Genomic DNA, 27,416 nt, shown 5'->3' on the forward strand with positions numbered 1-27,416 from the left:
CTCTCTTGCTTAATGGATTGACAGAAAGTGTGTTAAAATATTTGAAAGACAAACAAAATTAAATTATGTTTCACAAAAGACAATCAAATGAATAACATCGAGTATCATCGAGTTAACAGTTAGTTCTTCTTTATCGACGGCCTTCATAAATCTTCTTATCGACGATGAAGAGTGCGTCCATCACATTACCGATCGTGTAGCCATTTTTGTGTACTTAAATACGTAATTCATGCATTGATTCTAGTTTTTTAACAGTAGAATATGCTTTTATTACAGTTTTAAGTTGTAATATGCGAATATACACCTATAATTCTATTTTCGATACAAATGGTGCCATCTAGCGTAAAGAATTGTAACTATTTTGACGACAAAGTTGGGCGTATTGCCATAGATGGCGCCAAAAAAGTGCGAAAATTAGTTCCCTATCATTTCACTGTCCCTATTAAATTCACTGTCCGTTAGGAACGCGTACATGAATATATACATATAAATAGGTGACATATAGAGACCAAAGTACATTGCAAAATTAATAATAACAAACCAAAATTAAGAGTAAAAAGCATCTCAGCCTTTCAAGGCAACTGAAACACTGAATAATTCTTAGTTATGACATTCTAGTGACGGCATTACTGATTTTCTACCGTTCTCAGCGCCATAGCAAGTGATAGTGACGCTTATCAGCGCTTAGAACGCACGAGGATCCAAACTGAACATACGTAAAGTCTATTCTACATTTAATCCGTGACCGCACGTAGTAACAACATAAAGCTGTCAAAACGTATTTTAGCATTGTTCAGTCGTGATTCGAGCAACGATAATACACTTTTGTAATGTGTTTATGAAATTTGTGAAAGCAATTGTAAACAACAAACAGTATTATTACTAAAGCATAGACGGCTGCTGATAATAATATGTCTTCCCTTCAAAAGTCGATTTTAAAATCGAAGTTACCACCGTCAGGTGTTAATTTTGGAATCGGCGCTAGGTTAGTTTGTTATGATTTATGTAAACTTGGGATCTTGAATGAAATCCCATCAATTCTAAGCTCTGTATTAAAACAATTCAATTGTAACACTGTTTTAGTATATCTTTAATATAGAATATTAAAGTTGATAAGATATTAATTATATTTACCATTTTAATCAACAGAGTTAGTAAGTCAAAGGGATTTCAACGTAAGAGAGATTATGAGCCAATTCAGTGGGTTACTTATTTCGATCACTCTGAGGATATAAAAATTGGAAATGATACATTTCATATTTATACCAAGGGTACAGAGGGACCAACGTTAGTATTGTTACATGGGGGTGGTTACAGTGGATTAACATGGGCAGAACTGACCGTAGGTATTAATTATTGAATGTATGAAATATAGAACAGCTTGCATATTTTATACATTTTAGAAATCGCTTATGACTATGATAGTCTGTAAAGTTATGGCAATTGATCTTAGAGGTCATGGGGATACATGGACTACAAATGAAGAAGACTTATCTGCGAATACTTTAGCAGAGTAAGGAAAATTTATAGCTAATGAAACTACATTATATATGGTGCATTAATATTGTATATTTTGATATCTTCATTTGATTGTTAGAGATGTTGCAGCAGTTATAAAAATAGCAGCTACAGATGATAGTTCTATAATTCTAGTGGGTCACAGTATGGGTGGTGCAGTGGCTGTTAGAGCTGCACCATTAATACCAAATTTGTATGGATTAGGAGTTATCGATGTTGTTGAAGGCACAGCAATGGATGCATTGGCATCTATGCAAAGCTTTTTAAGATCTCGGCCATCTAGTTTTAGTTCTATTTCACAAGCGATAGAATGGTGGTTAGTATATCGTATTTTTCTAAAAAGAATATATTATTGTGTCTTTCTCTTCATTTTTACGTAGGTCTCATTACCTGACAAAATTTGCTATTATCAGCACATTTTTCAGAGGGAAGGCATTTTTGGCTAATCCTGTACAAACTAGAATATTATTTACCTCTTTGATATGTTACATATTCGTGTTGTATAATCAAAAATGAGATTACAGAAGAATGTCTCTAATTATCCAAATTTTAGTGTACGAAGTGGCCAAATCCGTAATGTACAATCAGCTAAGGTGTCAGTTCCTGGACAAATAAAAAAGTTAGTGTTCGTACATGTACGCGATACGACTCGTATGTATCGTTACTTTTTCGCTATTTTAATATGACGCGTTTTGATTTGCTCTAGCAACGAAACTAATAAATTAGCTACTCATGACATCGATTTATTATCACAATCGTCATGCGAGTACAACGCCGAGCCTGCGATGCCACGAGAGGATATTATACAAGAAGAGGAATCTGTAAATATGCCCCCACCACCTCCAATTAGCACTTCTCCTTCTGCTAGAAAATACGTTTGGAGGATAGACTTATCCAAAACTGAACAGCATTGGTTTGGGTGGTTTAAAGGATTGTCAACAGCATTCTTAAACGTACCAGTTCCTAAGGTACTATTGCTGGCTGGAGTCGATAGGTTAGATCGAGAACTTACAGTCGGTCAGATGCAAGGTACAACTAACCTAACGAATGTTATGATTTATTCCAAATATTTGCAGAGTGTATTTAAATTATTATCTTTTAGGAAAATTTCAAATGCAAGTATTGCCAGCGTGCGGACATGCGGTGCACGAAGATGTCCCAGATAAAGTAGCAGAGGCTATTGCTACTTTTATGGTTAGACATAAATTTGCGGAGCCAGCATCTGACTTTCCACGGTAAAGTCCAAAGAACAATTGCAGGAAATATATATGTATTGCTTAGTGTTTATATTTAATCGTTACGTTTAATATTTGTTGCAGAACATTTCCTGCTTGTTAGGGTTACACGAAAAGGTACAATGGACGTATTTGTATTATGATTAATGATAAATTCAATGAATAGTTAAAATGAGCATTTTATTTATTTAATAAAGGTATATTCACAAAATATATGAGTACTTGTGTAAATAAAAACATTATTTCGACAAGAAAAATAAATTTGTTCTTGCATACGCTAGTTGTCTCATCTTCTTTGTACACGTATATTTATACCCGTGTATTCCATGTTTATAGATATACATTGTCATCTATACAAAGATGCGAATAAAAAATATAATAAAAAAGATTTTTAAGACTACTATGCTACCCTACAATTATTTCACTTTCAAATTTATAATCGGTATGTTCATATAAAAAACGTAAGTATAAAATATATACAAATACACGGTAGCACACACAGCCGTACGAAATTCTGATACATACGTCTGTAATGAAGTTAGTAAGTTTATAAACAATGATAATACTGTTTTCAAATCCAGACATTCTCAAACTTCTCAAACTGAGCATTATAAGTAGACAATTAATACCACAGTGAATAGGTTTCGGAAAGTCGATGCTGAAATGAAAAAGCCTAGAACTAAGCTTCTGGTAAATAGAGCGTTACTCTTCTAATAGTATTCTTGATCATACAATTAGTTGTCAAATCCGAAACCAGATAAATTCTTTATTACAACGCATGGTTGTCCTGCGCGACCAGTTTTCAAAGGAGCAACCTTAAAATATATTATTTCATGATGAATATCAAAGATAAAGTCCGAGAAATGCTATTCTAGGGTTAAACAATATTTTATTGAAAGTTATCCTTACTGGTTCCCATTCATTAAGGTGGGGATCGTATGCCTCAACAAGTGTGAGATATTGTTGGCCATCATAACCTCCTACTGCCATGAGTCTATCGCCAAGTACACAAACGCCGACTGCGTCCCTAGGGACGCTCATTGGAGCCATCATTGTCCATGTATCTGTTTTAGGATCATACCTGAAGATCGTTGAATATGAAAGGATACTTATATTTATGTTGACTTCTATGTTCTAATTGATCTATTGACTGGATCTTTTTAAAATGCATACCTTTCAACACAGTCAAACATACTAGCATTGGGATTAGTAGCAGGTGCATCATGACCACCCAATGCATATAGACACCCATTTACTACACCTACACCCACTCCGCCTCGTTGTTTTGACATTGGTGCACACGCAGTCCATTTATTTGTGTGTGGATCATAACATTCCACAGTATTTAAACACGAACTTATATCCCTTCCACCTACAGCATATAATCTAAAAGTGAATATAGTATCACAAATATAGTATCACACAATTATGCGATAGTACATGCATCAACTGATTCAGAAGTTTACTTGTCGTTTAATACAGCAACACCAACTGTAGATCTTTGTATAGACATAGGAGAAACGGAACTCCACTGACGCGTGGATGGATCCCATCTTTCTACTGTGTCAAGAAAGCCCCAACCATCGTAACCACCAACGGCATACAAAGGTCCGCCTAACACAGCTACACCCAATCCATGACGATGTACATTCATTGGAGATAGTGTACTCCAAGTAGAAGTAGAAAAATCAAAGCATTCCACTGTATTTAAAGTTTTTAATCCATCCCTTCCACCCGCAACTATTAATTTTTTATCGATAATAGCAGCACCAAATTGAAGTCTCCTACTACTCATGGTGGCTATAGATTTCCAAGCATTATCACGTAAAGAGAATGCATCAATAGAAGTACCACCTAACAAAAATAATAAGTGTCAAGTGAATACCCATTGCATTGCTTACTCTGATGTCAATTACCCTTGTTAGCATCCATTCCTCCAACAGCTAACATGTAACCCACTGTGGCTTTTCTGGGTTTTGTACGTCCTGATTGAAGTAATGGTCTACGTTCGGGTAAAAGATGATATTTGAGTGCTTCCATAACTAACTTTTGCGCCACCCTTTGATCTTTAAACATTTCATTACTCTCGATATTGTCTGCTATGAACTGTATAAATTTAATAACGTCTACTGAAGTTTATACCACATACTTTCTATAGATAAGTACAAGTATTTAGCTCACCGCAGGTGATAGTAGAGGCAACTTTACAAGACTTAATAGTCGGCTTGCATCTTCTCGTCTATTTTCTCGATCATATCCCAACCAAGTCATAAGTGCCTGAGATTAATAGTAACAATTATAGTTCCTTTATTACTTCAATTAAATTACACATGACATAATTTCTTACATGAAAAATGGTTTCTTCTGAAGGAACATTAAGATCTTCAGATTCTAGTAACTCTGCAACTTCATTAGAAGATAGTAGTAGAAATTCCTGATTCTTTGTAACTTCCATGAAATGCTTGGTTGTATATGCATGAGCATAATCTAATAAATCTGTACAACCTTGTGTATCTGCAAACATTCTTATACCTAGACAATTACTTGGATGAAGCTGCTTTCTAAGAAATTGGCAACAAGCCTTAACGACTGGATTTAGCTGTAGCAAACGAGCAGTTGCTAAAAGAGTTTCTACGCTATCTTCCCTTAATTCTATACAACCTATATTTAAAAATACAAGATTAATTTTATAGTATTTATAAGTATTGGAAACATTAACTTTACAATGATATCCTATATAGTAAAACCCTGTTTAATGCTCCAAATATATTCTCAAAATTTAAAACCTTAAGTGAAATAGTAAATAAGAGTTATTTTTTGGACATCGAGGTAGCATTAGATAGAGTTTTACTTAGTACCTTGTTGTTGAAATAATTATACCTGTGTAACAATAACAAACCAAAGCCCATAAAGCATCCCCATCTACTCCCTTTAATTCAACTTCATTTTGTGCTGCTTCTCTTAGAGAACTAGTAAACATGGCAGCAAAATATTCTGAACCAGCACTAAGTACTAAACGATGTGCTGGGAAACGTCTGGCTCCTAAACAGATAGTAAAATAATGGATGCATTGTGTACATTGCTTCAAAGACCATAACATCAATATTGTTACAATGTGATATTCGTATAGTGTTTGTAATATCGAAGGAATTCAAAGTTTAATATCAATAAATAAAAGATATCGCTGTACTAACTATTTGTTCAAAAGTGAGGATGTCATTTGAAAACAAATCTATTTGTTCAAAATTTTGCTTACCTGCGATCAATGTGATATCTGTCAATTGTTGCTTGTGTAGATACTTCTCCATGACTCTGAGACTGTTTTCCGCGTGATTTGACATGCGAAAATTTTCATCTTGAGAAACAGAAATACTCGACACCATACTCGAAATACTATGCTCGCTGGCTGAGGCTTCTTTGTTTGAGAGCAGCAATTCTTTGAGGAGTTCACTTTTATTCGATCCAGCTCCGGTATGACCTATCCGCGACATTATCGCTGAATAAATCTCTGTCAAATATTTTTATTACAACGCTACGTTCGATTACTTCAAGGCACTTAACGTTATGAAAATCCAGATGTCAAGTATTTCAATTTTTACACGATCGACGATATGTCGCGCTTCACATTGACAGTTCCAGACGCAAAACGAAATGTAAACAGTGAATCGCGTTTAGGTACGGTCAGTGACCATCTCTGTTCGTTTCATAGGTCAGTGCACTCTGCGTAATAAATTTGTATATAAGGTTCACATAAATAAATAACATATAAGTTTAAAATTGTAGAAAACAATACATCAGTGTTTGTACTTATGTATTTATATACGTATTGATACGTATTTTACTAATAGGAAAGTATAATCTCAATATGTGCTTTTTTTTTGACAAAGATAGCATCGAGTTAGCTGCGTCCTTCTAAAGATACATCAAAGAGTGCAGAGTACCGATTATTCTTTAATTTGTTACTAGTGTCGATTACATTAAAATCTGAAATGAATGCAAGTCTTTTTATGGTGTAAGTTCTAGGTTATATGGTCCCTTCTATTATGTATAATATGATTCGTTTAAAATCAAGAGCTTGTCGATAATAATGATTCATTTATTATTTAATACTAGCAAAGTAGGAGAAACATTCAAAGGGGGAAATTATGAAATATTGGTTAGAAAAATTACAATTTTATTGTACTTCATTGTAAATATATTTCTTTGGATAACACATTCCCTTTCAATGTGTTCGTTCGCTTTAATTAAAACGCGTTTCATGTTTTTAAACTTTACATATCGTCGAGATGCTATGTACATATACAATGCGCATCATATAAAATTATGAGTAGAATTCTTGCGTACGCGTAATATAAGTCTATCGTTGCCGACATTTAGACCTCCGACAATCGCAAGACATAAAATTGGCAGATACAAGACACAGCCACAGCTGTTAAACAAATGCAATACAATAATTTCGTAAAAAATACTTTACACGACAAAATTGTCGTTATAATACATCGTCTCTGCCGTGGAGCCATAATTTTTATCTAATATATTATTGTCTATAAGTGTACTATACACAGATTGCTCCCTCACACGTTTGCTCGGTTTTTGTTGTGAATTCTGATCCTGAGAATGAGCCGTAAAAGGCCCTTTTCCGACAACAACAGAAGCGATCGAGGAGCTCCGTCAAATCGCTTCTGTCAGAATCGTCTGCTCTATACAGACTGCTCGATGCATCATCTGTGCACGCAGCTATGAAAGTTTGCAAATCGTTTTTCGGAAAACCTTCACGATAATAAATCTTAATTGTGTCGTAAGCATCTATTATCACAGAAATGAATAAACTTAAAATGACGTAAATATACAACGAAATGAACGTGTACAAATATATTCTAAAGTACCACCACAACATTGGCGATTTGAAAGACGTTATAGAAAATGTTGCGAACAATTCGTCGCCGTTTATAAGAGCGAATAAGCACTCTGAGGTCGTGGACAGCGATCGGAATTTTATATGATATGGGCCTAGGATCAACCAGCCACAAAACGTGAAACCGAGATAAATAAGAATTGCACATATTAAAAATCGTGCAACTTCCGGGGCAGCTTTTTTCAACGTTAAAATAACAACGTTGTAAGTTTTAAAAAAGCCGAGGTATCGCAATACCCCGAACCAAACGAGCAAGTTTCCTGTTCCAAGGAATATGCTACATAAATTCCAATGATCGCTGCCAAATTGTTTTCGTTCGATTTGTTCTTTCATGGCTGAGCCGAACATAATTAGAAGATCGTTGACAATAATCATTATGTACCATAAGTTTAAAAACTCTAACCTTCCTTCAATGCTCAATACTTTGCCGTATGATTTCTTGAAGAAATTCATGGTTTCGAATTTCAACAATTGTGCGCGGTATATAGATCTGGAGCATAAACCAAGAGACAACGAACAAATAAAAATTACTAATAAATTTAGTAACGTCCTCAAGGTTGATTCGATACGATTATTTGTAATGTAACGTGTATCCCCTTTACATTGCAGTCTCCTTGGTTCGGCATCTAACGAAAGTAACATTTGTCCATCAAAATCGCGATTATCAAAGCCAATATTAATATCAAATTTATAACAATCCGGCGGTGTCATAGGTCCGGCAGCTTTTAAATTGACTGTTTTCAGAGAAAATCTTAAACTTGCCCTAACAAGAGCCGAGAAATTTACATTGATTTCTTGTTTGGTCAATAAGTTCTTTGATGTGCCGTATTCATTGTAGAACCCATGGGTTATATTTATGCACCTTTCTACGATTTCTTTATCGAAAACATAACTTTCATTGAAACCGAATATAATAGCTGTTTTGTATTGATATAAACATAGGACAACTGGAACTACCGAGTTGTCTTCTGTAACGTACGAATAAGATCCAATCGCATTACTAACGTTATAGTAACCATCTAAAGCATAATCAATTGTACTGTAGAATTGGTCTTGTTTGTAAACTGCCAAGGGGCCTGCTGCTGGTGGATAAGCTGGTACCTGAAGATAAAAATAATCGAATAAGTAATACATATACCAACCATTGCAGTTCAACACCAATTATTATATGGATAGTTTTTAAAATAATTTATTGTTTAATGATATCTCACCTCTTGAATACTATCCCATCCTTTGAGAAATAGGTGTGAGAATGATAATCGATTATCCCAAGAATAGTTTACATGCATGTAATTGTTATGTGCGAATAGGCATAGTTGAAGAGTGACTAATATGATTTTAATGACTTGTACAGCAAATTTGTATGGTAAACGACGTTTTGCTTCCCACTTTTCAATCGGGTTCATGAAGAAGAATTTCAGCTTTCTACGCATTTTTTCCTCTGCAAACGTCATATTACGCATAGTCTGCTGTGTTAAAGTTGGTCTGTAATGGCTAAAAACAGAAGAAAATACGATTTATTCTATTTAAATAAATACTTCTATTTTAATCAGTAACTGTTATGTCTGGGATTCCCTTCTATGCTATCTCTCATACTAATACGAGATAATAAAGTTACATATGGTGAAAATCAAATGTTTCTAATGGTCTTTTCTCATCTACAATTAGTTTTATTTTAAGAATCGATGCTCCAACAATTACAATCGGTGTTCACGATATCGAGTACAACATTCTATTGTGAACGAGTGCATCGTCGAACAAAGAAAACAGCGACACAAAGATCATATACACGTCCGTCATCGATTAAAGATAGAGCATAAAACAACAGCTGTGCTTTTATCGAGTAACCTAATCAAACACGAATTTACGAATAGTTAGAGATTAGCTTACGAACCTTGGTCCGGTCTCGTTCTCGTTAAGCAGTCCATTTTCGCCAGTTAGCTCATCCTCGCTGTCAGGACCATTGCTCCACGAATGATGCCCGAGAATATTGCCCCTGGTTTCCTCGCCGAAATTTCTTTTTTGTGGCTCGGACATTTCGTACGAATTGGTGTTTGAAACGACACTCGAATGAACCCCAATTTTCAATCGATGGTAATTAACCCGCGGAATTGCCGTCCCAGTTCCCGACGGACGATGAAAGGCCGAGTTGTTCACATGCGTTGATCTGCGTAGTAACACGAGAAAGATTATTAAGTGACATCGGTCTCTGTCGCGTTATTGTGCACTGTACCGAACGAAAGCAGCGTTCGTAACGTACTGAATTGTAAATCGTAGTACGCAAAGAAAAGCGATTGAAATGATTTCACAGTGTTAGCAGCGGCCATCGCAGACCATCCAATTCACGTACGAAGCTTGACTGATCAGTGCGCCACTTTGGTTGTTCGTGGAACCAACTGATCAGGGAATAACAACGAATGGTGGGGAGAATGTCAATTGTTAGGGTCAGTGGTTCTTAACCTTTCGAAGTTAATGGGATAGTTTAGAGTTTTAGAGAGAGATCCATTTCCAAAATGGCGGTTAATGTATGATTGTAGCGATAATTTTAGGAGAGATGAAAATAGAAAATAAAAGTATAATCAGGCTACTTTAACATTTGAATCGTTGTAATAGTTTGAAGATAGTTGAGTTTGATGTCTTCTTGTGAGTTATTCAATATTGGAACTTCTGATATTAGTAAGAGGTAAAAATCTTAATTCTCACATGTATGATGTAACAAATTGGATAAAAATAGACAAGGTTTTCCTTGCTATTGCAGAATACATGTTTCTTTAATAAAAATCTAGAATGTTTGCATAGATAATATTATAAATTTAGTTTCAAGAATCATTTCCTAAATTGTGTTACTTCTCCCTTGTAGGTACAGGCTGTTTCAAAACAGTGTTAACACTTATATGGAAGTAATATCGTTAAAGAAACAAAATTGGTAATACAATATATCATACTAATAAATGTATTTTGTTTTCAAAGAGTCACTGTCCGTTTTCTTCATTATTGTCAACACATTTTTGAAATTTTCCACAGGTTGTTTCCATAGTTCACTAAATGGTAAAGCCATGTTTTAATGCTATGAAGTCAGAAGGATGTGTAACAATACAGAAAGAAACGTATTTTTGGATTCCAAGGGTGGAACAAAGAGCAAGCTGAGTCTCTTTGAAGACAAAATATATTTGCCAACACAATGTACTGTTCCTCTAAAACAGTGTTAATATTCTTAAAGCACCCCTACACGTAAGATTCATATCACGGTATAGCCTTCACGGCACGTTACAGTATCTCGCGGTACGGCGATTAAGAACCACTGTGTCAGATGATCAGATAAAATGTTTCTTCGCAAATACCTGACGTCATTTCTCTAATTATAGTTTCAAATGCGTGGGCTTGCATCATACACAAAACCGGAAGTGAAACAATATTTATTCTGAATCTTCTCAAGGTCGAGAAACGTTTACCAGCGAAGCGATACACGAAGAGACCGATTTCCACCCAAACTACCACTCCGTGTCCGAGGCAATCTTAACGGGACTAGCAGTTATCGCGGATGCCTATACATTCGCCTAATCGCAGGCAACGTATCCGCGCGACAAAACACATAATTACAATTCCCTTTACACAAGAACCGAGGGTGAGTAACGGACAAATACGCGGACACGAGAGATAGAAAGGCCAGTGGTAAAAGCGGTGCTATCAGTTTATCAAAGGTCACGAAAACAAAGCACATCCGCGCAAGGAGTGGAACTGCACGCAACACTCAAAGGTAATCGGAACGCTCCCTCCTTTTCTTTCGCACAACCGGTCGCGTAGAATTCGATACGTAGGCAGCGAGGCGTGGTGTCAAAGAGATCAGCCGATGGGATTCAACTGTGATCGGTTAACGAGACACGAAAGTGGGAATTTCGTGGGCGACAGCACGCGGAACGACCCTCCGCGTGCGGTGATCGAATGACCAAAGGGGGTGGGTGCGCGCGTTTCTTCTCGCTACGGAGGATCGGCGCGCGTTCACGATGGAGCTTCTGCGCGAGCGTATCGGGACCTCGCAACACACACGAGTGGTGCGTCCTGCCGCGCGCGCGAAGTGCCTAGAAGAGGAAGCGCAGCGACGGAGCCGAGCTAAGCTCGGCCTTCCTCGACCGACCGTAGGCGCAGTCTCTCGTCAGTCTTTCCCGTTCCTAGACCCGCGAGAGCACGCTTTCGGGGTCGGAGCTATCTTGGAGTGTGTCCACCCTCAGCTGTCCTCGGTCACCGATCCGACGTCCCCGTTCTCGCTGTTCACGCGACCCTCGCGGTGCTGTGCACGGTGTCCACGAAGTGTTAACTTTGCGGGGGTGCAGTCGGTTATCGTCGCACGGACAACCGTAAACACTGAGACTATTGTTTCCCCCCTTTTTTCCCTTCTCGTCGATCGTCCACCCGGCGAGTGTCCCCCCAGTCACGAGAAACCTCGTCGATTCGCGTGCACACGGTGACCAAGAGCTGACTCGAGTCGCGTCGCGCGACTTCGCGAAACGAGTCTAACGAGAAGCGTCAGAAGCATGGTGGATCAACAGCAGTCGGACCAGCAACAGGAAGCCGTGCCAAGCGTGGTGGAGTTGAACGTGGGCGGTGTATTTTATACCACCGCTCTGACCACCCTCACCCGCGAGGCGGACTCTCATCTGGCCGCGTTGTTTTCGGGGAAAACGCCGGTAGAGAAGGACGCTAAGGGGAAGTACTTTCTGGACCGGGACGGGGTGCTCTTCCGCTACGTTCTCGATTTCCTGCGCAATCAGGCGCTAGTCCTGCCGGAGGGTTTCCGAGAGAGGGAACGGTTGAAGCAGGAGGCGAATTTCTACGGATTGCCTGGATTGGAGCGCGCTGTGTTGGAGAACGGCAAGTCGTCCGGGTCCCTGAGCTCTTCAGGGAAGAGGGCACCCGGTTACATCACCGTCGGTTATCGCGGCAGCTTCGCGTTCGGTCGCGAGGGTCTGCCCGATGTTAAGTTTCGCAAGCTGTCCAGGATCCTCGTGTGCGGTCGCGTGACTCTCTGCAGGGACGTCTTCGGGGAGACGTTGAACGAGAGTCGCGATCCCGATCACGGTACCTCGGATCGTTACACCTCGAGATTCTTCCTGAAGCACAGCTCTATCGAGCAGGCGTTCGACATGCTACAGGAGCAAGGATTCAAGTTGGCCGGTAGCTGCGGTTCCGGCACCGCTGGCAGCAATTCGGAGCAGCTGAAACCAGGCATGGACTCCGAGGAGAATCGTTGGAACCATTACAACGAGTTCGTCTTTGTTCGCGAGTAAATAGCGTTTTCTTGTTCTTCCTTGGTCTGAATTAGCTGAAGGGAGTCGGGATTGTCCGGAGCAGACGGAATCGACGACGAATATCATCCAGCGCCGAGCTTGGAATTCTTTTGGATTGTCCGTCGTCAACGACGACGACGTCGACGCGAGATGTTGGCTTCCCGAAGATTTTCCTTTCCGGACCGTTTACGCATCCGGTAGACTAAAGAGTAGATGAACTTTTCGTCGTTACGTGGACGTCGTGTATGTAATATTAAAACTCATCGAGCTGCTAGAGCGACAATGTCACGCATTCCTCTTTTAAAGTATTCTTTGATCGTTTCTTCCGCGTACCGTGAAGAATATCGTCGACGGAGACGCAACGTCGTCGTAGTTGGAACGAAGTTCCTCTCTTCTGGATGAAGGCTTTGTTGAAATTACCAGACCCGTATCGTGCATGTATAGTTCAGCGGGGGAGTTGAACGTCGGTCGACGTAGTTGGAAAGATGTATCAAAGCCGAGTTCGTTTAACTTAAAACTGCGGGACGAAGCGGTAATTGGCTGTGGCTCATAGACCAAAAGACGGAGGAAACTTCGAAGACGACGAGGAGAGCGAGATCGAATCGTCGAATCGTTTTTGTTTTTTCTTTAAAAAAAAGAGTTTCGTTTTAACGCTCGATGTTTGGCGAGAGTGCGAGAATTTTATTGTTCTGTGAAACGGAAGCTACGATGGTAGCATTTGGGAACAAAAGAGATTGGACAATGGGAAGAGTTAGAGGGATATTGGATCATTGGGGTTCGGAGGCAGTTTGAAAGAAAGACCACTTTTTCGAATTCAAATGTACAGGGTGTCCTACTAGGAACGGTACATCTAATTATTTTCTCTACTTCAAACATAATTTGAGTAGTTTCAAAGAAAGAATATGAGATAACGAAAGAATATCTTTTAAAAATTCAAAATCACTGATACCTTTTTATACGATACATCTACTTTCTTTTTTTCTGTGCGTTGCAGATATTAATATGTATTCGACCGTGTGTAGGGCCTCTAGGTTTCAGTGACGACAGGGAGCGATTTGCGAATGTACACAGTCATGTTTATTCAACGTATTGCAGATGCGTGCAAGGTCTGCTTGCCAACAGATTACTAAGGTAATCTATCAGTGTGCTGATAAACGATACTGAAAGCTAGAGGGAAAGTAGAGAAAGACGCATACCATTGAGGATCTATGCGGAAGATAGGATAATTAGAGCTCGCACTGCACTGTCGCCGCGGGTAAGAACCTTGAACATTCAATTTGATTGAAAGTAAACTGAAACTAGTAACAAGCTCGTATAATACTCTGATCTAGAGTTTCGTTACTTTTACGAAGTTCAAAGTCAGTTTACGGTAATCTACTTGCGACGTGAGAAAAAGGGAATATTCTATCTTTACGCGAACCATTCAAGTTATGTTTGAAACCTTATTTCGTATCGGGTCGAAATACCCAAGCGATTGGGTCCTTTTCTGCCAGGACACCTGGTGCCACTGGTCGCCGTTCGCGTTCGACCGTTCACTCGCTGGACACTCTATTATTCCCTTATAAATCAAAAGAACCATCGTCTCGAAAACGCGATCTCAACTTCAGTATCGAGGATCAAAGACTCGACGATGTAATAACCGGAAGATCTGTCGCGACGTTTCGAAGAAATCTTTCTCTGGCGTAGAAGAAAACTGGAGCCTTCCGAGGTGTTCTCCCCAATTTGTCACTAGCGAGGAATCTGTAGAAAACATTAACGAGACCAAGTAGAGCGAATCGATAGCCCGACTCTTCCTGCGGCTCTAAAACAGACGGAAGTGTCTGGGATCGACTGGGGTGTCCACCCAACGCTTCTCTTCCGACGTTCATCCTCGTAAATCCCATCAACCGGTCGTGCCGGGAAGGAGGGGAAGACGAATTCAAGATTCAGCTTCAAACAACGTTGGTCGCCTGTTCGTAGTTGAGCTTGATGTCGGACAGGTTGAATGTGTTGTACAGGAACGAGCATTGTGTGTACGTATTGTGTAAACGTAAATTGTGTGTACGTACAAGCCAGCGCGGTGTTAAACGCATGTCGGCCGATCCGAGCGACCGCGTATGTCGACAACCTCTCCAAACGATTCTTTGGTAGACTCTTAAAGGCGCAACTGGTCTGCGTGTCGCGTACACAAACCGGCGATGTAAGTACGTGCACTATAGTGATGGGACTGGGACGCGTTTCCGTACTCCCGATACGTCTGGGATCGAGATTGATACGCTTTTATTCGGAGGCGTTCCGAGGAATGAAATTTCGAAAGGCTCCGAGAATCTTCGAACGATCGAGACACCTGTTGTCGGTACGGACTTGTTTAATTGTATACAAAATTCATTCGAAGTTGATGGGGATAATCAGGTTGAATATCAAACATAATTATGAATCATGATTCTAGTTTGAATTTAAACTAGGAACAAAATACAAAGTTATAGTATCGATTTAAAAAATGAAAACTCGTGGAAATACACCGAACGAATCTAAACATGTTTGAACGATGATCTTAGATAAATATTGATTTGGAGGTATTCCATATGCTCAGTTTCAACAGTAGACCATTTTTCACGAAGAGTCTCGTTTTAAGACGAATAGGACCACCAGCGTCAGACTGTAAGGTCTGACCCAATACGCTTCCAAAGGAATAGCTCTACTGTCGAACTAAAGAGTATGGCCCTAAGTGGAAATCAGATTCAGTGATCTAAACCGCATATACTCGTGACTAATAGGATTACTATGGTGAAAATTCAATTCACGGAGGAAAAGATGGAGTATCCTCGCGTTGGATGTGTATTCCTTGCGAACATTGCTCAGAGGCAATGTAGTTCAGTACAGTGTCTTGTTGAGACCTCGAGGAACATGATGCTTAGGAATTGATTTGTATTAATGAGTGTGTCAGTGGATCAGTCCCATCACTAGTTGCGTTCGCAATACCCTGATGCAATCACATCACAGGGACATTCGCTTTTGACGTTATCGTGTCGCGCGTAGAATTTCGTGTGTCAGACCTGGGCGAATTTGGTTTGAAACGAAAATACGACGTAACTATTTGAAATAATGTTACACTCCTTTATTCATCGCAAAGTTCCACGGAAATAATCGCAACACCGATTTATTTGAAATAATAGAGATTCGAAACAGCGAAGTTATTTCGTTAGTCGAAATAACACTGTCGCTATTTAGGCAACGAATTAATAATTTCCCGAAAGAAATAATTTTTTAACGAACTCTATAACATCTCCAGCTTATTTTTAGCCATGTAACCCTCATATTTGTAATCCCCGTCAAACATTACCATATTGCGAATTTGAAATTACAAATATCCATGATTGGATCATGCATATGCAAAATTTCAGAGATCGTATATTTGTTATACTAATTTCCTGTTTTCCTTGAGCGAATCATGCATATGCAAAATATCAGTGAATTATACCTGTTGTACTAATTTCTTATTTTCCTCGAATCATTATAGTATCATGGTTTTGACTACCCAGAGAGATTTGTAATTACATCTATTAACTTTGAGAACATTTCCAGAACGCATTTGTTATTTCTAAGAACGCATTTCGTCAATTGGAATAGAATATTATCGTTTCCAAAGCACTTTAGCGAATGAAGTTAAAGAGCTTAACGTTATCGTGTTTCAAAAGTGAAACGCATCGAAATCTCTTTTAAAATAATATTATTTCAAGCGACGTGCTTATGGAAGTGCCCAGGTCTGTTTCATCCTACACGCGTGGAGCGAAAAAATTGTATCGTGTATCGTGTATTCACCGTGGAAAGGTAGACGTATCGCGTCTCTAGCCGCGCAGTAGCTCGTTCGACGTATCGCAGCTTCTCGGCTGGAAATCGCTAGACGTCCCGAATCGTATGATCGATACCAGCATTTAAGTGCAAAGATACAGCGTAAAGTTTTCGAAGAAAACAACGTTCGAGACGTCCGTCGATACACCATGCGAGGAAACGAGCTGAGCGAGGCTGCCGTCGGCGACGAGGCGACGGACGAACGCGAGGATTTTTAGAGCGGACGAGTCCTCGTCTTCGGTGAGAAGTGGACGAGACATTCGTCAAACGTTGTCGTTTATAGTTTATCGCGACTCTGATTATCGTGGTACGTTTCATTGGCTCGATGCAGGGCTGGATAAATGCTGAGGTGTCTAGAAGCTGCTTAGAATTTCTCAGAAGATATTCGGAGGCAATCTGGCTCTGATATCTGAATCGTAGGAGTACGGTAGGATTGCCTGAATTTGACGGTTCTTTATTTTTTTGAATTGTTGTATTGAATTTTAGTACACAGAGAATGAAAATCGACAGGAATATGAAAATGTTATAAAATGTTCTTAATATTAAACTGACTCATTTCCTAAAATAGAAGTGACATTGTTGATTTAGTTGTGTTTAACTATAAAATTAGCTTCCATGATAAATCTATAAATTAAAATACGAGTAAAAATACTACTACTTTAAATTAATATTACGAGTAAGATACTAAAACAGAAAATATTCGATTTCAATTACATTCATATTTCTTCAACCTGTTGAAGATATTATTAGAGAGCAGCTCAGGTTTTCGCAAGATTTTGATCCAGCCCTGGCTCGATATCGAGAGGTACACGCAGGTTTAGATTTCTTAGTCGAGGAACTATCGTTTAAAAGAGACGGAGCACACGATAGCAGTGTCTGTGATGAATCCAGCGCCGAGTAATTTTGACGAACAAATGAAAAGGTTCACTGGATCTCGGGAACGGTGTTACGCAGATTTTCCTCTGGATTTTGCCGAAGCGCGGGCAATTTTTCAAGATGAACGAGCGCGATCGTGTCAGGACTAAACAAATGGTTCCTTTCAGGAAAATTCAAATACCTCCTAGAGCCACCCCCTGGGGAGACCTCGTGTGAATTTCACTCGAGTCAGATACTTCTTGGCACGCTCTCTTTATTTCGTGTTTTTAACCGACACATACACAGTCGAATTGATAACGATTCTCCCGTTGCACGACAATCTTATCAGCGACTTGCGTGGACCGTGGATTCTTTTCTTCCAGCGCGCTACCTCCCATTAGATCTCGAGTAGAATTCTTTACGACGCGCTACGTCACTTGGAATCTTGGAAAAATTGCGATAAAGTGTCGTCACGCTGAAACTTGATCGTTTTTCGTTACGAAAAATGGCGGCTCTCGGTATTTTCTGGAACGCAGAATTTAATTTATGGGTTAAAATTTGTATTATGGATTAAAATTGTTCTACAGGGAGGTAACTAATCAAAGATATTTTGTGCTTGTTTCGATCTTCAAATAAAATTATGGAGTGTGACAGACCAAGGCATTTCATTTATTTATTGACTTTGTAGAGAAATATTCATAGACGAGCTTCTTGGTACATAAATTGAAGGATTAAGTCTTTGTTTTAGTCATCTTAAGTTATGTGTTCTTTCACGTTTCTCAATTTAATAATCATTTATATAGATTGAAACTCGTATATGAATATCATCATCATTTTGAAACGTTTCGTTTGTTTCCAATCACAATTTTTTACTCTAAAGAGATAACTTCCTTCCTACATTCATTTTCAATTAATTATTTTAAATGTCGATTCGATAACCCTCGATCTTCATAACCCTACGCGATCGTCGCCGAGAATAGCGTCGATCACGAACCTAGTGCAAACATCGTAAATGATAGGAATTGATCGAATCGTTAACTTATCATCGTACGAGCCTCACTGAATTCTTATCTAGATAAAACCTTCGAGATGGGCACCTGCCTACTCGTTACTCATTAAACAAAAACTCAGACTTCAATTACGTCACAAAATAATCTTCAATAAGCAAATGGAAACGGTATGAACTCCACTACACCCATTTCATTCCATACCTAGAATAAAAATTTCTCTCATGGCGTCCTCGCCAAAGAAATCGCGAATCGATTTTTCCCATGACGATTTACGGGCAACCGCGGTCGCTGGATCACGGTACCGTTTCCTTTTTATTTCTGGAAAACGAGCGTTTAAACGAGCACGCAAGGTACCCCGTCGCTCGTATTCTCGCATAAAATAGCATGGCGGAAATCGTGGCATAGATCCGCGGCGGTTTAAAGCACGATCATTCCGAGCGGAACGCTGAAATTTGGCAAGACCAAAGTCGACCTTTCATACTCAGACGATCGCGCTGCGAACGCTGATAGCATGCCCGACGTGTCAAAGAACGTATAAGCGATGGATGATCGAACCGTGAATCGCTGAAATTTCAACCAACCGAGCGTGTTAGGCACACTCCGTTACACCGCGAAGGTCATTCCCGTCAGTCTGCGAACGGAAAATGTCAATTGCACCGGAACCCGGCCGCGAATGCCTTTGGGGATCGATCAGGAGACACGCATACGTCAAATTTTATTGAATGGCGAGGGAATTAGTCCCTCGAGATCCCCCTGAAAACCGCGAATTTGTGTACTCTGTACATTTCAGTTTCATTTGGTGTTAAGGGGACAGTCTGGTTCTTTGGGATGAAAACAGTCCCAGAGTTACAGGTTACTCGTTACGTGTTCTTGATATTGTTCATCGATATTAACACTAACTTTTCTGTGTGGTTCTTATATACGATATATAAATCATTTACAATTGTTTCGTGATTATTGAATTTAGTATGATGTGAAATATTTTTGTATCCAATTGAACAATGTGTCTTTAAGACTAATCACTTGATCGATCACGATAGAAGCAGGTGCAAATGAAATGCCGATAGGTTTAGTGTTAAAAATTGTTACGGGTATCGCGAGTTATTCAATCCTAAGATATTCAATTAGTTGCTGGTACTTTTACCTCAGTTATTCAGACTGTATAATTCACGTCAGGCTTTACGAAACTTTCCTTGTTGAAAGCTCTGCTATTATCTCGCCTATTATACAAATTTCGAATGATTTCGCAAGACTGGGTTCAAAAAGTGCTTCTACTCTAACAAAAAAAAAAAAAAAAAACGACTAACCGTAGTGAATCTTCGATTCACGGCCTGTCCCGATGTTATCAGTTACTCCGGACATCTCGTTCGTGTCCCCCGTTCCAATAGTCGTTGTAATCGGCGTGGAACGATCGAGGGTATCGCGGCGCGGTGGACGTATCGATCGGATCGGTGGATCCCCGTGACGGAGCGGTTCTAATTCGTGGATTAGGTGCGGCGTACCGCGTGTTCCGCTCGCTGCGAAAGGAAATGAGAATCGAACGAGGCAAATCGAGGAGAACCGATCGAATGGATAACGCGTTTAACGATCTACGAGGAAAGCGCGATTCTTGGCTCGTGTTCGTCCGTCGGAGACGCTCGTTGAAGTGGTTTCGTTTCATCTCAACTCTTTGGCTACCGAGTACACACGAGAGGTGCTTGGAAACTTCCTGGTCTCGCGTGGAACGAGAAACGTGTCTTTTTTATTTTATTTTTCTTGTCAGGTTTCAACTCGAGTCAGGGATGTCAAGTCGCGGACTTCGTTAGGGCGCGTTTAAACACGCGAATGGTACGTGGATGTAACATGGTGGTCGGAGTCGATGTTTAAGTGTATATTATTCAATTAACCCTTTGCGCTCGACAAGGTTTTTAAAGGGAATTAGGAACTTTAGACGACTTCGCGAATATTTTACAAGCTTCTTACAGTTGAAATGGTCTTATGCGGTGATTAATATACGATGGTGTCATAATTTAATTGTATTTTTGTATCTTTATATCTTAATTTATACGGTCGATGTTCTGTTTAATCCTGATAAGTAGGAGTGAGATTTATGGTGGGGCGTTTTAGATCGTAAAGTCAAATTTAGTTTCGCTCAAATTTATTTGCATTGAACTTCGAGGCTCTTAAAACTGCTGGGAAGTGAAGGAAATAATAAAAATAGAGAGTGTTCTATTCAACAACACAAAGGGGAAGAAAGGATGAAAAATGAAAGGAGACGATTCTAATTCTTCATCTTTCTATTTATCTCCCTATATATCGTATCTTTTCCATATTCTACCTTATCGCATTATATCCACGTGTCGTTGCGCGTAAGGGGAAGGAATCCATAATTGATCATGAATACTGAGGGAAGCTGGAGAGATTGCCCTGGGATGGAATTCAGGGATTCGTTGATCAGAATTCCCGAGTAACGGTGTTTCACTTTTCACTATCGGTAAAGAATTCGTACGTGGAAGAGTATGACGAAGTACATCTTTTTTCAAGCAAAAATCATATTAAGATGCAACAATGGAACCAATTAACACCGTACTTCTATAAACTTGACGGGATATTCTTAAAGTCCTTATCATAATACAATCGAGCAAAGGTCTAAAACATAGCCTTCAACGACACCAGTCGCATCTTTTTTGACAAAATACAACCGATCAAGATTTTTTTCAATTTAGAGACTAGTCAGAAGTCGGACCAGAGTCATACCAGACGGATGTGGGGCGTATAGTAACGAATGATAACCGAACTCGTGATCTCTAGCTATCGCGACTACTGATGTCTGCATTTTCGTTATGAACACTTCTTGTTTTGCTATATCGAGATTAGAGATCGTTTCAGAAATGAACAGTGGTATTTGATTCTCTTCCCATAATTTGAAATGAAAATTCAGTAGGAAGGTAATTCGGAAGGAAATGATAGCTTTGCCTTTTAAAAATGGGAGTTCACATATTGGGTGAGGAGTTATGAAAAGATTTAAAAGTAACGTTGGGTATCGAGAAATATCAAAATTTGTTCAAAATGTCGCAATTCCAGGAAACTATTAGCAGCTATGAGCTTTCCAGCTTCTGGCCATTCGAGTTTGATTTACCTCTTCGAAACATCAAACTCATTAACCCAGTTACGACTGACATCCTTCCGGGAGGATTTAGAATTTTACTTCAGAAAGTTCCGAAACATATCTCTTCCTATATATTAGTTGGATTAGGTGTCTTACTTGAACGAGCCCTTTGCGTTACTCTTTAATTACTCGTGCTTAAATATTTTTAAAAATTATCACCTTTACCTAAGTTGATACCCTTTACACTAAAAAAACATACGAAGACTGCCGATCGCTCTTCGACGAGCCCCGCACATATCTCACACAAACCATACAAATTAGATCCTTCGATTTAATTCGTTCCCCATGCATAAACGCACTTTTATCGAAACGGGAAGTCACGTGGATCCTCGAGGATCGCGTTAAAACGCGCCGAGTGTCGGGCATGCAGCCAGGATTTTATTCCAGTCCTCGAGTTACGGCTGAGTAAATCGCTGCTTCTGTGGATTTTCCTCGAATTAAGAAGATCCAGCCTCGTTCCTCGCGGAGAACTTCAAAGTAAGAGCCCGTTTCTCACTGTATATAATAACTTTCGACGGGCAGAGAGGTTAACTGGTTCCGAGATTGAGGATCTCGACTGTAATCGGTTAGAGAAAATGAATATACCCGCCTCTGGTGGGTTCTAATCGAGGAGGAACGCCAATCTCCCGTTTTAGTCCTGTAGAAGGCGTTTGCGTTAAAATAGATTCGCGAAGCGTGTACCTCTGAATGTTCTCGAGACATTTTAATGGCGGATGAGATCTGACTGCGGATTGTAACACCCCTTCGCTTTCGCGTGGGCGTTCAACGACACTTCTCGTTCGACTCGTTTGCGTTTGTTCCGTTGAACGTGCACGCAGCTACGAAGGTATTAGGTAGCGTGTAAGACGATGCTACACTGTGACGATACTGAAATCATTGTACGTGTATATACGTAAAAATCGAGAGAGGAAAAATAAACGGATGATACGACGAGCGAGTGGGATTACTTTTCCTCGGGGTTTGCCGTCCCTCTTTCCCACTTTCACCCCACCTTTCTTTTTTTGTTTTGTTTTCGCTGCCTGTTCAGGATTGAGTATAAGCCGGATCGTGAAATGGGGCGTATAGTAACATGGTATGGCCGTGTTACATTCTTCCGTCTATACCGTGAAGCAATTTAAAGGGGATGATGAAACCTCCGCGAGCGTTGGTGTATCTTTTCTTCGAAATATTCTTTCGATGATTTACTAGACGTGGTACGTGTCATTCGAGTCTTTACTGCATCCTGGCAGGACACATTATTTTGGGTAGGATGAAATTAATTGTTCTTGTACGTTAAAGATGGAAGAAGTAATTTTTTAACGAAATAAGGAGTGATTACCCCAGGAGTGGTTAGGTCATTATATTGTATGATGCAGCAACATGGAATTATTAAGTGTTCAAGGCATTCTGGTGAAGAGAGTTAACTTCAACAATGTCTAATTATTGTTTTCATAACTTCAAGTTGACAGAATGAATTTTTGATCAAAGCGAACTGTGTTATTCGTATGTGAAAACTTGATTGAAACTGACTGCATTGATTAATTCCCTGTTCATATCTTATTAAACAACAGCCTCTAACATCTAGACGTTAGCAATAATACAAGCTCCTTATTAACAGAAAAATTAAAAATTATTAAAATTCAAACATTCGACCCAATAGAATTTTCTTCAGGAACACAAATGATTTCTTGTTCCACGTACGATTAACGGATCGATTTTGATAGAACTTTGCCAAAATTCTCGAAAAACCTTCTCCAAGTATTAAACTACTCCAATAGTGGCGCGTGTCGCGCAGTTTGCTGTTATTTAACGTATCCGTGGCCGCGTCATGGTCCACCGACCATCAATCATCGAGCTAACGGTTCACTGGTCGCCAATCAAACTTGTTACGATTGTTCGGCTGAACAATCAAAAAACTGGGAGAGCCGCGTTCTAGATACGGCTCAAACGGTAGCCTCTGTCGCAGTAACCGTGTTATACCTCGAATGGACAACCTGGGGCGACGATTGCTATTAAAAGTAACGAATGTTGCGGCGATACGTGTGCCTAAAGCCGCCCAGGGGTTTCGCTGGAACGACACCCACGCAGGAGACGCTCGTCGCGAAAGAGGAGATTGCACGTTAACGAACGTCACCGGAAGTTGCCGGATGTAAACTCGATTGCTCGCTTGAATGGAACGCGGCATCCGCGGATAGACTTTCTGAAACCGTTGCACCGAACTACGGGAAGCAATCTGTTGCTTAGTTCCCCATTCATGACCTGGCTCTGCCGAGAGGGAAATAAATATCATCAACGTAAACGACACGGACGACAGGATCCTTTACAACGATCATTAACGTTGCATTGTACGCGTTCGAACACTCGACGCGATATTCTCAGTCGGGGATCGACCTTAGATTTCAGCTGGCTGGCTTCGACGAAGGTCTTCCTCGTGGGACGTCTCGATTAATTGTTCGCGACCTCGTCTGCGATTATTTTTTTGTGGCGGTTATCGATGGGTACGTGTGATGATTAGTTTTTGGGGTAGATTTAAAGAGGATTTATTTTTTTTTTTTTTATCTTAGACGAACCATGTGAGTTTATTTTACTTAAAGGAGTTGTAAATTGGCAGTCTTTTTGGAGAATATTATTTTAGGGAAGATTACTTAATACGATTTATTACGGAAACATTTATGAAACCAAAAAGTGTGTGGATTTTGTACATACTTCACGAATCAGGTAATTAAAAGCATACGCATCTAGTTGACGTATTCCCTGAAAATATAATTCACGATTTCGCTTATCCAAGCCGACGTACGAAGAATTAAATACGTGGGGCACTTTAACAAACTTCAAGTCTAAATTATTTAATTCCATTGAATTGAATATAGCCTAGAAACATGTAACGCGGTTAAAGGACATAATTACCTACAATGTTAAACATGAACTTCTTACTATTTTCCCAAATGAATGGAGAAAAATCAACCATGGACGTACGGAAAATGCGATCCGAACGAATTCATCTTTTCGAAAGAGCCTAAAAAAAATTCGACCACCCATAGATTGGGCCAGCGTCTTCTCGACGATCGGTATCGACGTGGTCCACGTTTCGCCGTCCGTGTCCGCGCAAATTGCTGAATAGTTCGCCTGGCTGGAACTCGAATATTCGAAATTCCATTTCTGCGGGCATCCCGCGATTCATTACCTCGAATTTCCTCGGTCGGCTCGATATTATCCCTTCGGCATCTCCAATGCCATCCCTGTTTCTCCGGCTGCGCATCGATCGAATTGGATAATTATACTGGCGCGGTTACCGGTGCGGTTTGAACGACGATTACACGGGTGAGAATTTCTGTGCTACGGATGCAGCTGCACGCCAAACCCTCGCGGTTGCTTGCAATCGCGTTACCGACCAACGTCCTTCAAGCTTGCCAGGACGACGTAAATTCATTCTAACGTCTGGACCCGCCGATTGACCGACGACTATTGGGAATTATTGAGTTACGTCGAATGGTCTCACCGAATGCATTGATTTCCACGACGTGTATTCATTTCGTGGGAAATAGCTGCGGGATAATATTGTGCGCGAAGGACAGCCGCAGGAGACCTTTTCCCGACAGGTTAACATGTTGATCGTCATGTCACACATATACGGATGACAGTTCTTCTTACCGAAGAATGAAAAAAAAATTAATTTTGAAAGTGAAACATCAAATGATATAACTTCAAATTAAATTAATGGATTTTGAAATTAACGAAATAAACGCTAATATAAATTCCAATAGTCTAAATGATATTTGATCCAAGCAGAAATTTTCAAGAATGTTTGTCTGGCAGTCAACGTGTTAATATTAGGCCAATTGAACTTGTATTATATTCGATAAAAAATGCTACAGCAATTTTATGGAGACGCTGTAATAGCATTGCCAGAAACATGGAAAAAGATCGGAGCAAAGTCTTTCGAGTCACGAACAATTGGGTTGGCCATTGCTGGAGTGGGGAGTATTGTGAATACACACTTCAAATTTCAAGACAATCGGATAAGCAGTTCCTCGGAAAAGTTGCCCTCCAGTTTGGAACAACGGTCCAAGGGAAACGTGTTTAAAGTTTAAAGAGTTCTGGCCGGGCCGCGCTACCCGAGGAATGTTCTGCCTTCGTTAATATTTGAAATTTTGACTTAACATTTTACGACAGTTTCCTTTTGACGTTAAATTCTGTGAAAATGCAAAAAAGAAGGTGTCGTTTTTTTTTTTAAATGAAGGGCGAAGATGAAGAGTGAAGGCACAACTTTCACAGGAAAGGTATTTCATATTTTATTTGAATAATACATGATAAATTAGAGCTTTAAATAGTAACTAATTCACAATGTTCAATAGGCAGATGAAGAACACTCACTTTTATACAGTCATTATACCTACAGTAATCGATATAAAGTTCATAAAATTAATTAACTCCTTTTTAAATCTATTCAAGAGGAAATTACAAAACGTGTTCCCTGTTTCTTTAGAAAAGGTAAACTTACTTTTGTAATCTCGAATCCAAAGGTCGTGGTTAAGTTTCTACATAAAAGCCAGAGTGTTTCGATGGGATCGAAAAGGAAAGAAGCACGCGATCATTTTCCGTGTTTTCGTTAACATTTTCCTTGTTCTTGCATCAAGCGACGCAAACAACATCCCGGAGAGATTGGCTCTTCAGGCGAGTGCTGGACGGTAAATTACTTCTGCGATAATTACCCCCCCCCCCCCCCCCCCCTGGCCAATTCTCGAGACGCCGGTTAACGAGTACAATGAAAAAAATCAGGGCTGCCGAGTTACGGGGGCAGAAGTGATTCGTTTTTTCCGAAAGAAACTCCTTCCTTTCGCGTTTCGACGTTTTTAGACGCGTGCGAGTGTTTTGGGGGTCCTTTTAAAATGGATCACTTCAAAAAAAAAAAGAAATGGAGAATATTTCTGTGCCCTAAATTAATATATTTGTTAATCTTCGTGATTTTAAAATCAAATACGTATTAATAATTGATTCATCAAGGATTCCTGTAATTATATTTCAATTTTATTTACGCTGAATGTTTCAAACCCTATTTCTTTGTACATTTGATCATTTTTTTCTGAATGCAGATCCTTCTGACAAAATTCTGGATAATGTATACATTCTTTATGGTATTATAGTAAAGAAAAAATTGTGAAAGAAGAAAGTCATAAGTCTCGAGGATTGAAGCCTCCTTTTTATAAATAGCATGCTCGGAAAAGACATCTTTCATTCGGTTTCTAACTGAATTGATGTGACATTCGATTATCCCAATCTGTGTAAAGGAATTCATCGTTATCGATTCCCTGATTAATCGAATAGTCGCCCCAGTTAGGGGACGCGTTCACCAACTTTGGAAAACACCGTTGCGAAGGGAGCCGAGCGTTCGAATCTAGGAAAGAATGGCGAACAGTGGTTGACGCGTATTGTCGCAGGGGTAATCGTATTTCAATTTGCTGGATCCGTCTGGTTCGATGGTTCGAGTCAGACTGAATGTTCGTTCAGTTTGATCAATAAAAGTAGCGCGCAGGCGTCCTCGCGGGTTGGTGCACGAAAGCCTCCGGGTCCTTGCCCCTGTATCTGTGTCTGATCAGGAACGGATAGATGCTGAAGAAGGGGACGAATCAAGGGACGATG

General features: G+C 39.8%; 4 protein-coding genes across 7 annotated transcripts; 2 read left to right on the top strand and 2 right to left on the bottom strand.

The window, feature by feature from the left end:
* Positions 1-461: 461 nt before the first annotated feature.
* Positions 462-3,033, top strand: LOC128884627 (protein phosphatase methylesterase 1). 2 transcript variants are annotated; one of them, XM_054138129.1, is made up of 8 exons: positions 462-985; positions 1,150-1,342; positions 1,404-1,513; positions 1,598-1,831; positions 2,072-2,137; positions 2,225-2,547; positions 2,621-2,753; positions 2,838-3,033. In XM_054138129.1, the coding sequence occupies exons 1-8, from the start codon at positions 912-914 to the stop codon at positions 2,854-2,856; spliced, it is 1,152 nt and encodes a 383-aa protein (XP_053994104.1). In that variant the 5' UTR covers positions 462-911; the 3' UTR covers positions 2,857-3,033. The 2 variants fall into 2 exon arrangements, with proteins under 2 accessions (XP_053994104.1, XP_053994103.1); XM_054138128.1 differs by having other exon boundaries at positions 463-985; positions 1,598-1,834.
* Positions 3,034-3,166: 133 nt separating this feature from the next.
* On the bottom strand, positions 3,167-6,783 carry LOC128884626 (kelch-like protein 5). Its single transcript, XM_054138127.1, has 9 exons — positions 6,010-6,783; positions 5,634-5,795; positions 5,101-5,414; positions 4,935-5,030; positions 4,670-4,859; positions 4,220-4,607; positions 3,927-4,139; positions 3,663-3,834; positions 3,167-3,568 (listed from the first exon to the last, which is right to left on the bottom strand). The coding sequence occupies exons 1-9, from the start codon at positions 6,242-6,244 to the stop codon at positions 3,488-3,490; spliced, it is 1,851 nt and encodes a 616-aa protein (XP_053994102.1). The 5' UTR covers positions 6,245-6,783; the 3' UTR covers positions 3,167-3,487.
* Positions 6,784-6,910: 127 nt separating this feature from the next.
* LOC128884625 (mucolipin-3-like) lies at positions 6,911-11,156 on the bottom strand. Of its 3 annotated transcripts, none has more exons than XM_054138125.1 (4): positions 11,010-11,156; positions 9,563-9,835; positions 8,880-9,162; positions 6,911-8,769 (listed from the first exon to the last, which is right to left on the bottom strand). In XM_054138125.1, exons 2-4 carry the CDS (start codon positions 9,703-9,705, stop codon positions 7,309-7,311), a joined length of 1,887 nt encoding a protein of 628 aa, XP_053994100.1. In that variant the 5' UTR covers positions 9,706-9,835; positions 11,010-11,156; the 3' UTR covers positions 6,911-7,308. The 3 variants fall into 3 exon arrangements, with proteins under 3 accessions (XP_053994100.1, XP_053994098.1, XP_053994099.1); XM_054138123.1 differs by lacking the exon at positions 11,010-11,156 and adding an exon at positions 9,929-10,083; XM_054138124.1 differs by lacking the exon at positions 11,010-11,156 and adding an exon at positions 9,902-10,026.
* Positions 11,157-11,726: 570 nt separating this feature from the next.
* LOC128884628 (BTB/POZ domain-containing protein KCTD16) lies at positions 11,727-18,294 on the top strand. Its single transcript, XM_054138130.1, has one exon. It carries the CDS (start codon positions 12,201-12,203, stop codon positions 12,951-12,953), a length of 753 nt encoding a protein of 250 aa, XP_053994105.1. The 5' UTR covers positions 11,727-12,200; the 3' UTR covers positions 12,954-18,294.
* The last annotated feature ends 9,122 nt before the right edge of the window (positions 18,295-27,416 follow it).

The sequence above is a fragment of the Hylaeus volcanicus genome, chromosome 1 (genome assembly GCF_026283585.1).
Source record: "Hylaeus volcanicus isolate JK05 chromosome 1, UHH_iyHylVolc1.0_haploid, whole genome shotgun sequence".
Taxonomy (NCBI): Eukaryota; Metazoa; Arthropoda; class Insecta; order Hymenoptera; family Colletidae; genus Hylaeus; species Hylaeus volcanicus.

Coding starts and splice junctions, on each gene's coding strand:
- LOC128884627 (XM_054138128.1), top strand. CDS start 912: ATGTCTTCCCTTCAAAAGTCGATTTTAAAATCGAAGTTACCACCGTCA. Junction 1,514..1,597: donor TCTGCGAATACTTTAGCAGA/GTAAGGAAAATT, acceptor TTTGATTGTTAG/AGATGTTGCAGCAGTTATAA. Junction 2,548..2,620: donor TACAGTCGGTCAGATGCAAG/GTACAACTAACC, acceptor ATTATCTTTTAG/GAAAATTTCAAATGCAAGTA.
- LOC128884626 (XM_054138127.1), bottom strand. CDS start 6,244: ATGTCGCGGATAGGTCATACCGGAGCTGGATCGAATAAAAGTGAACTC. Junction 5,796..6,009: donor AGATATCACATTGATCGCAG/GTAAGCAAAATT, acceptor CTATCTGTTTAG/GAGCCAGACGTTTCCCAGCA. Junction 3,569..3,662: donor ACCTTAATGAATGGGAACCA/GTAAGGATAACT, acceptor ATATATTTTAAG/GTTGCTCCTTTGAAAACTGG.
- LOC128884625 (XM_054138125.1), bottom strand. CDS start 9,705: ATGTCCGAGCCACAAAAAAGAAATTTCGGCGAGGAAACCAGGGGCAAT. Junction 9,163..9,562: donor GAGAACGAGACCGGACCAAG/GTTCGTAAGCTA, acceptor TTCTGTTTTTAG/CCATTACAGACCAACTTTAA. Junction 8,770..8,879: donor GATGGGATAGTATTCAAGAG/GTGAGATATCAT, acceptor TTTTATCTTCAG/GTACCAGCTTATCCACCAGC.
- LOC128884628 (XM_054138130.1), top strand. CDS start 12,201: ATGGTGGATCAACAGCAGTCGGACCAGCAACAGGAAGCCGTGCCAAGC.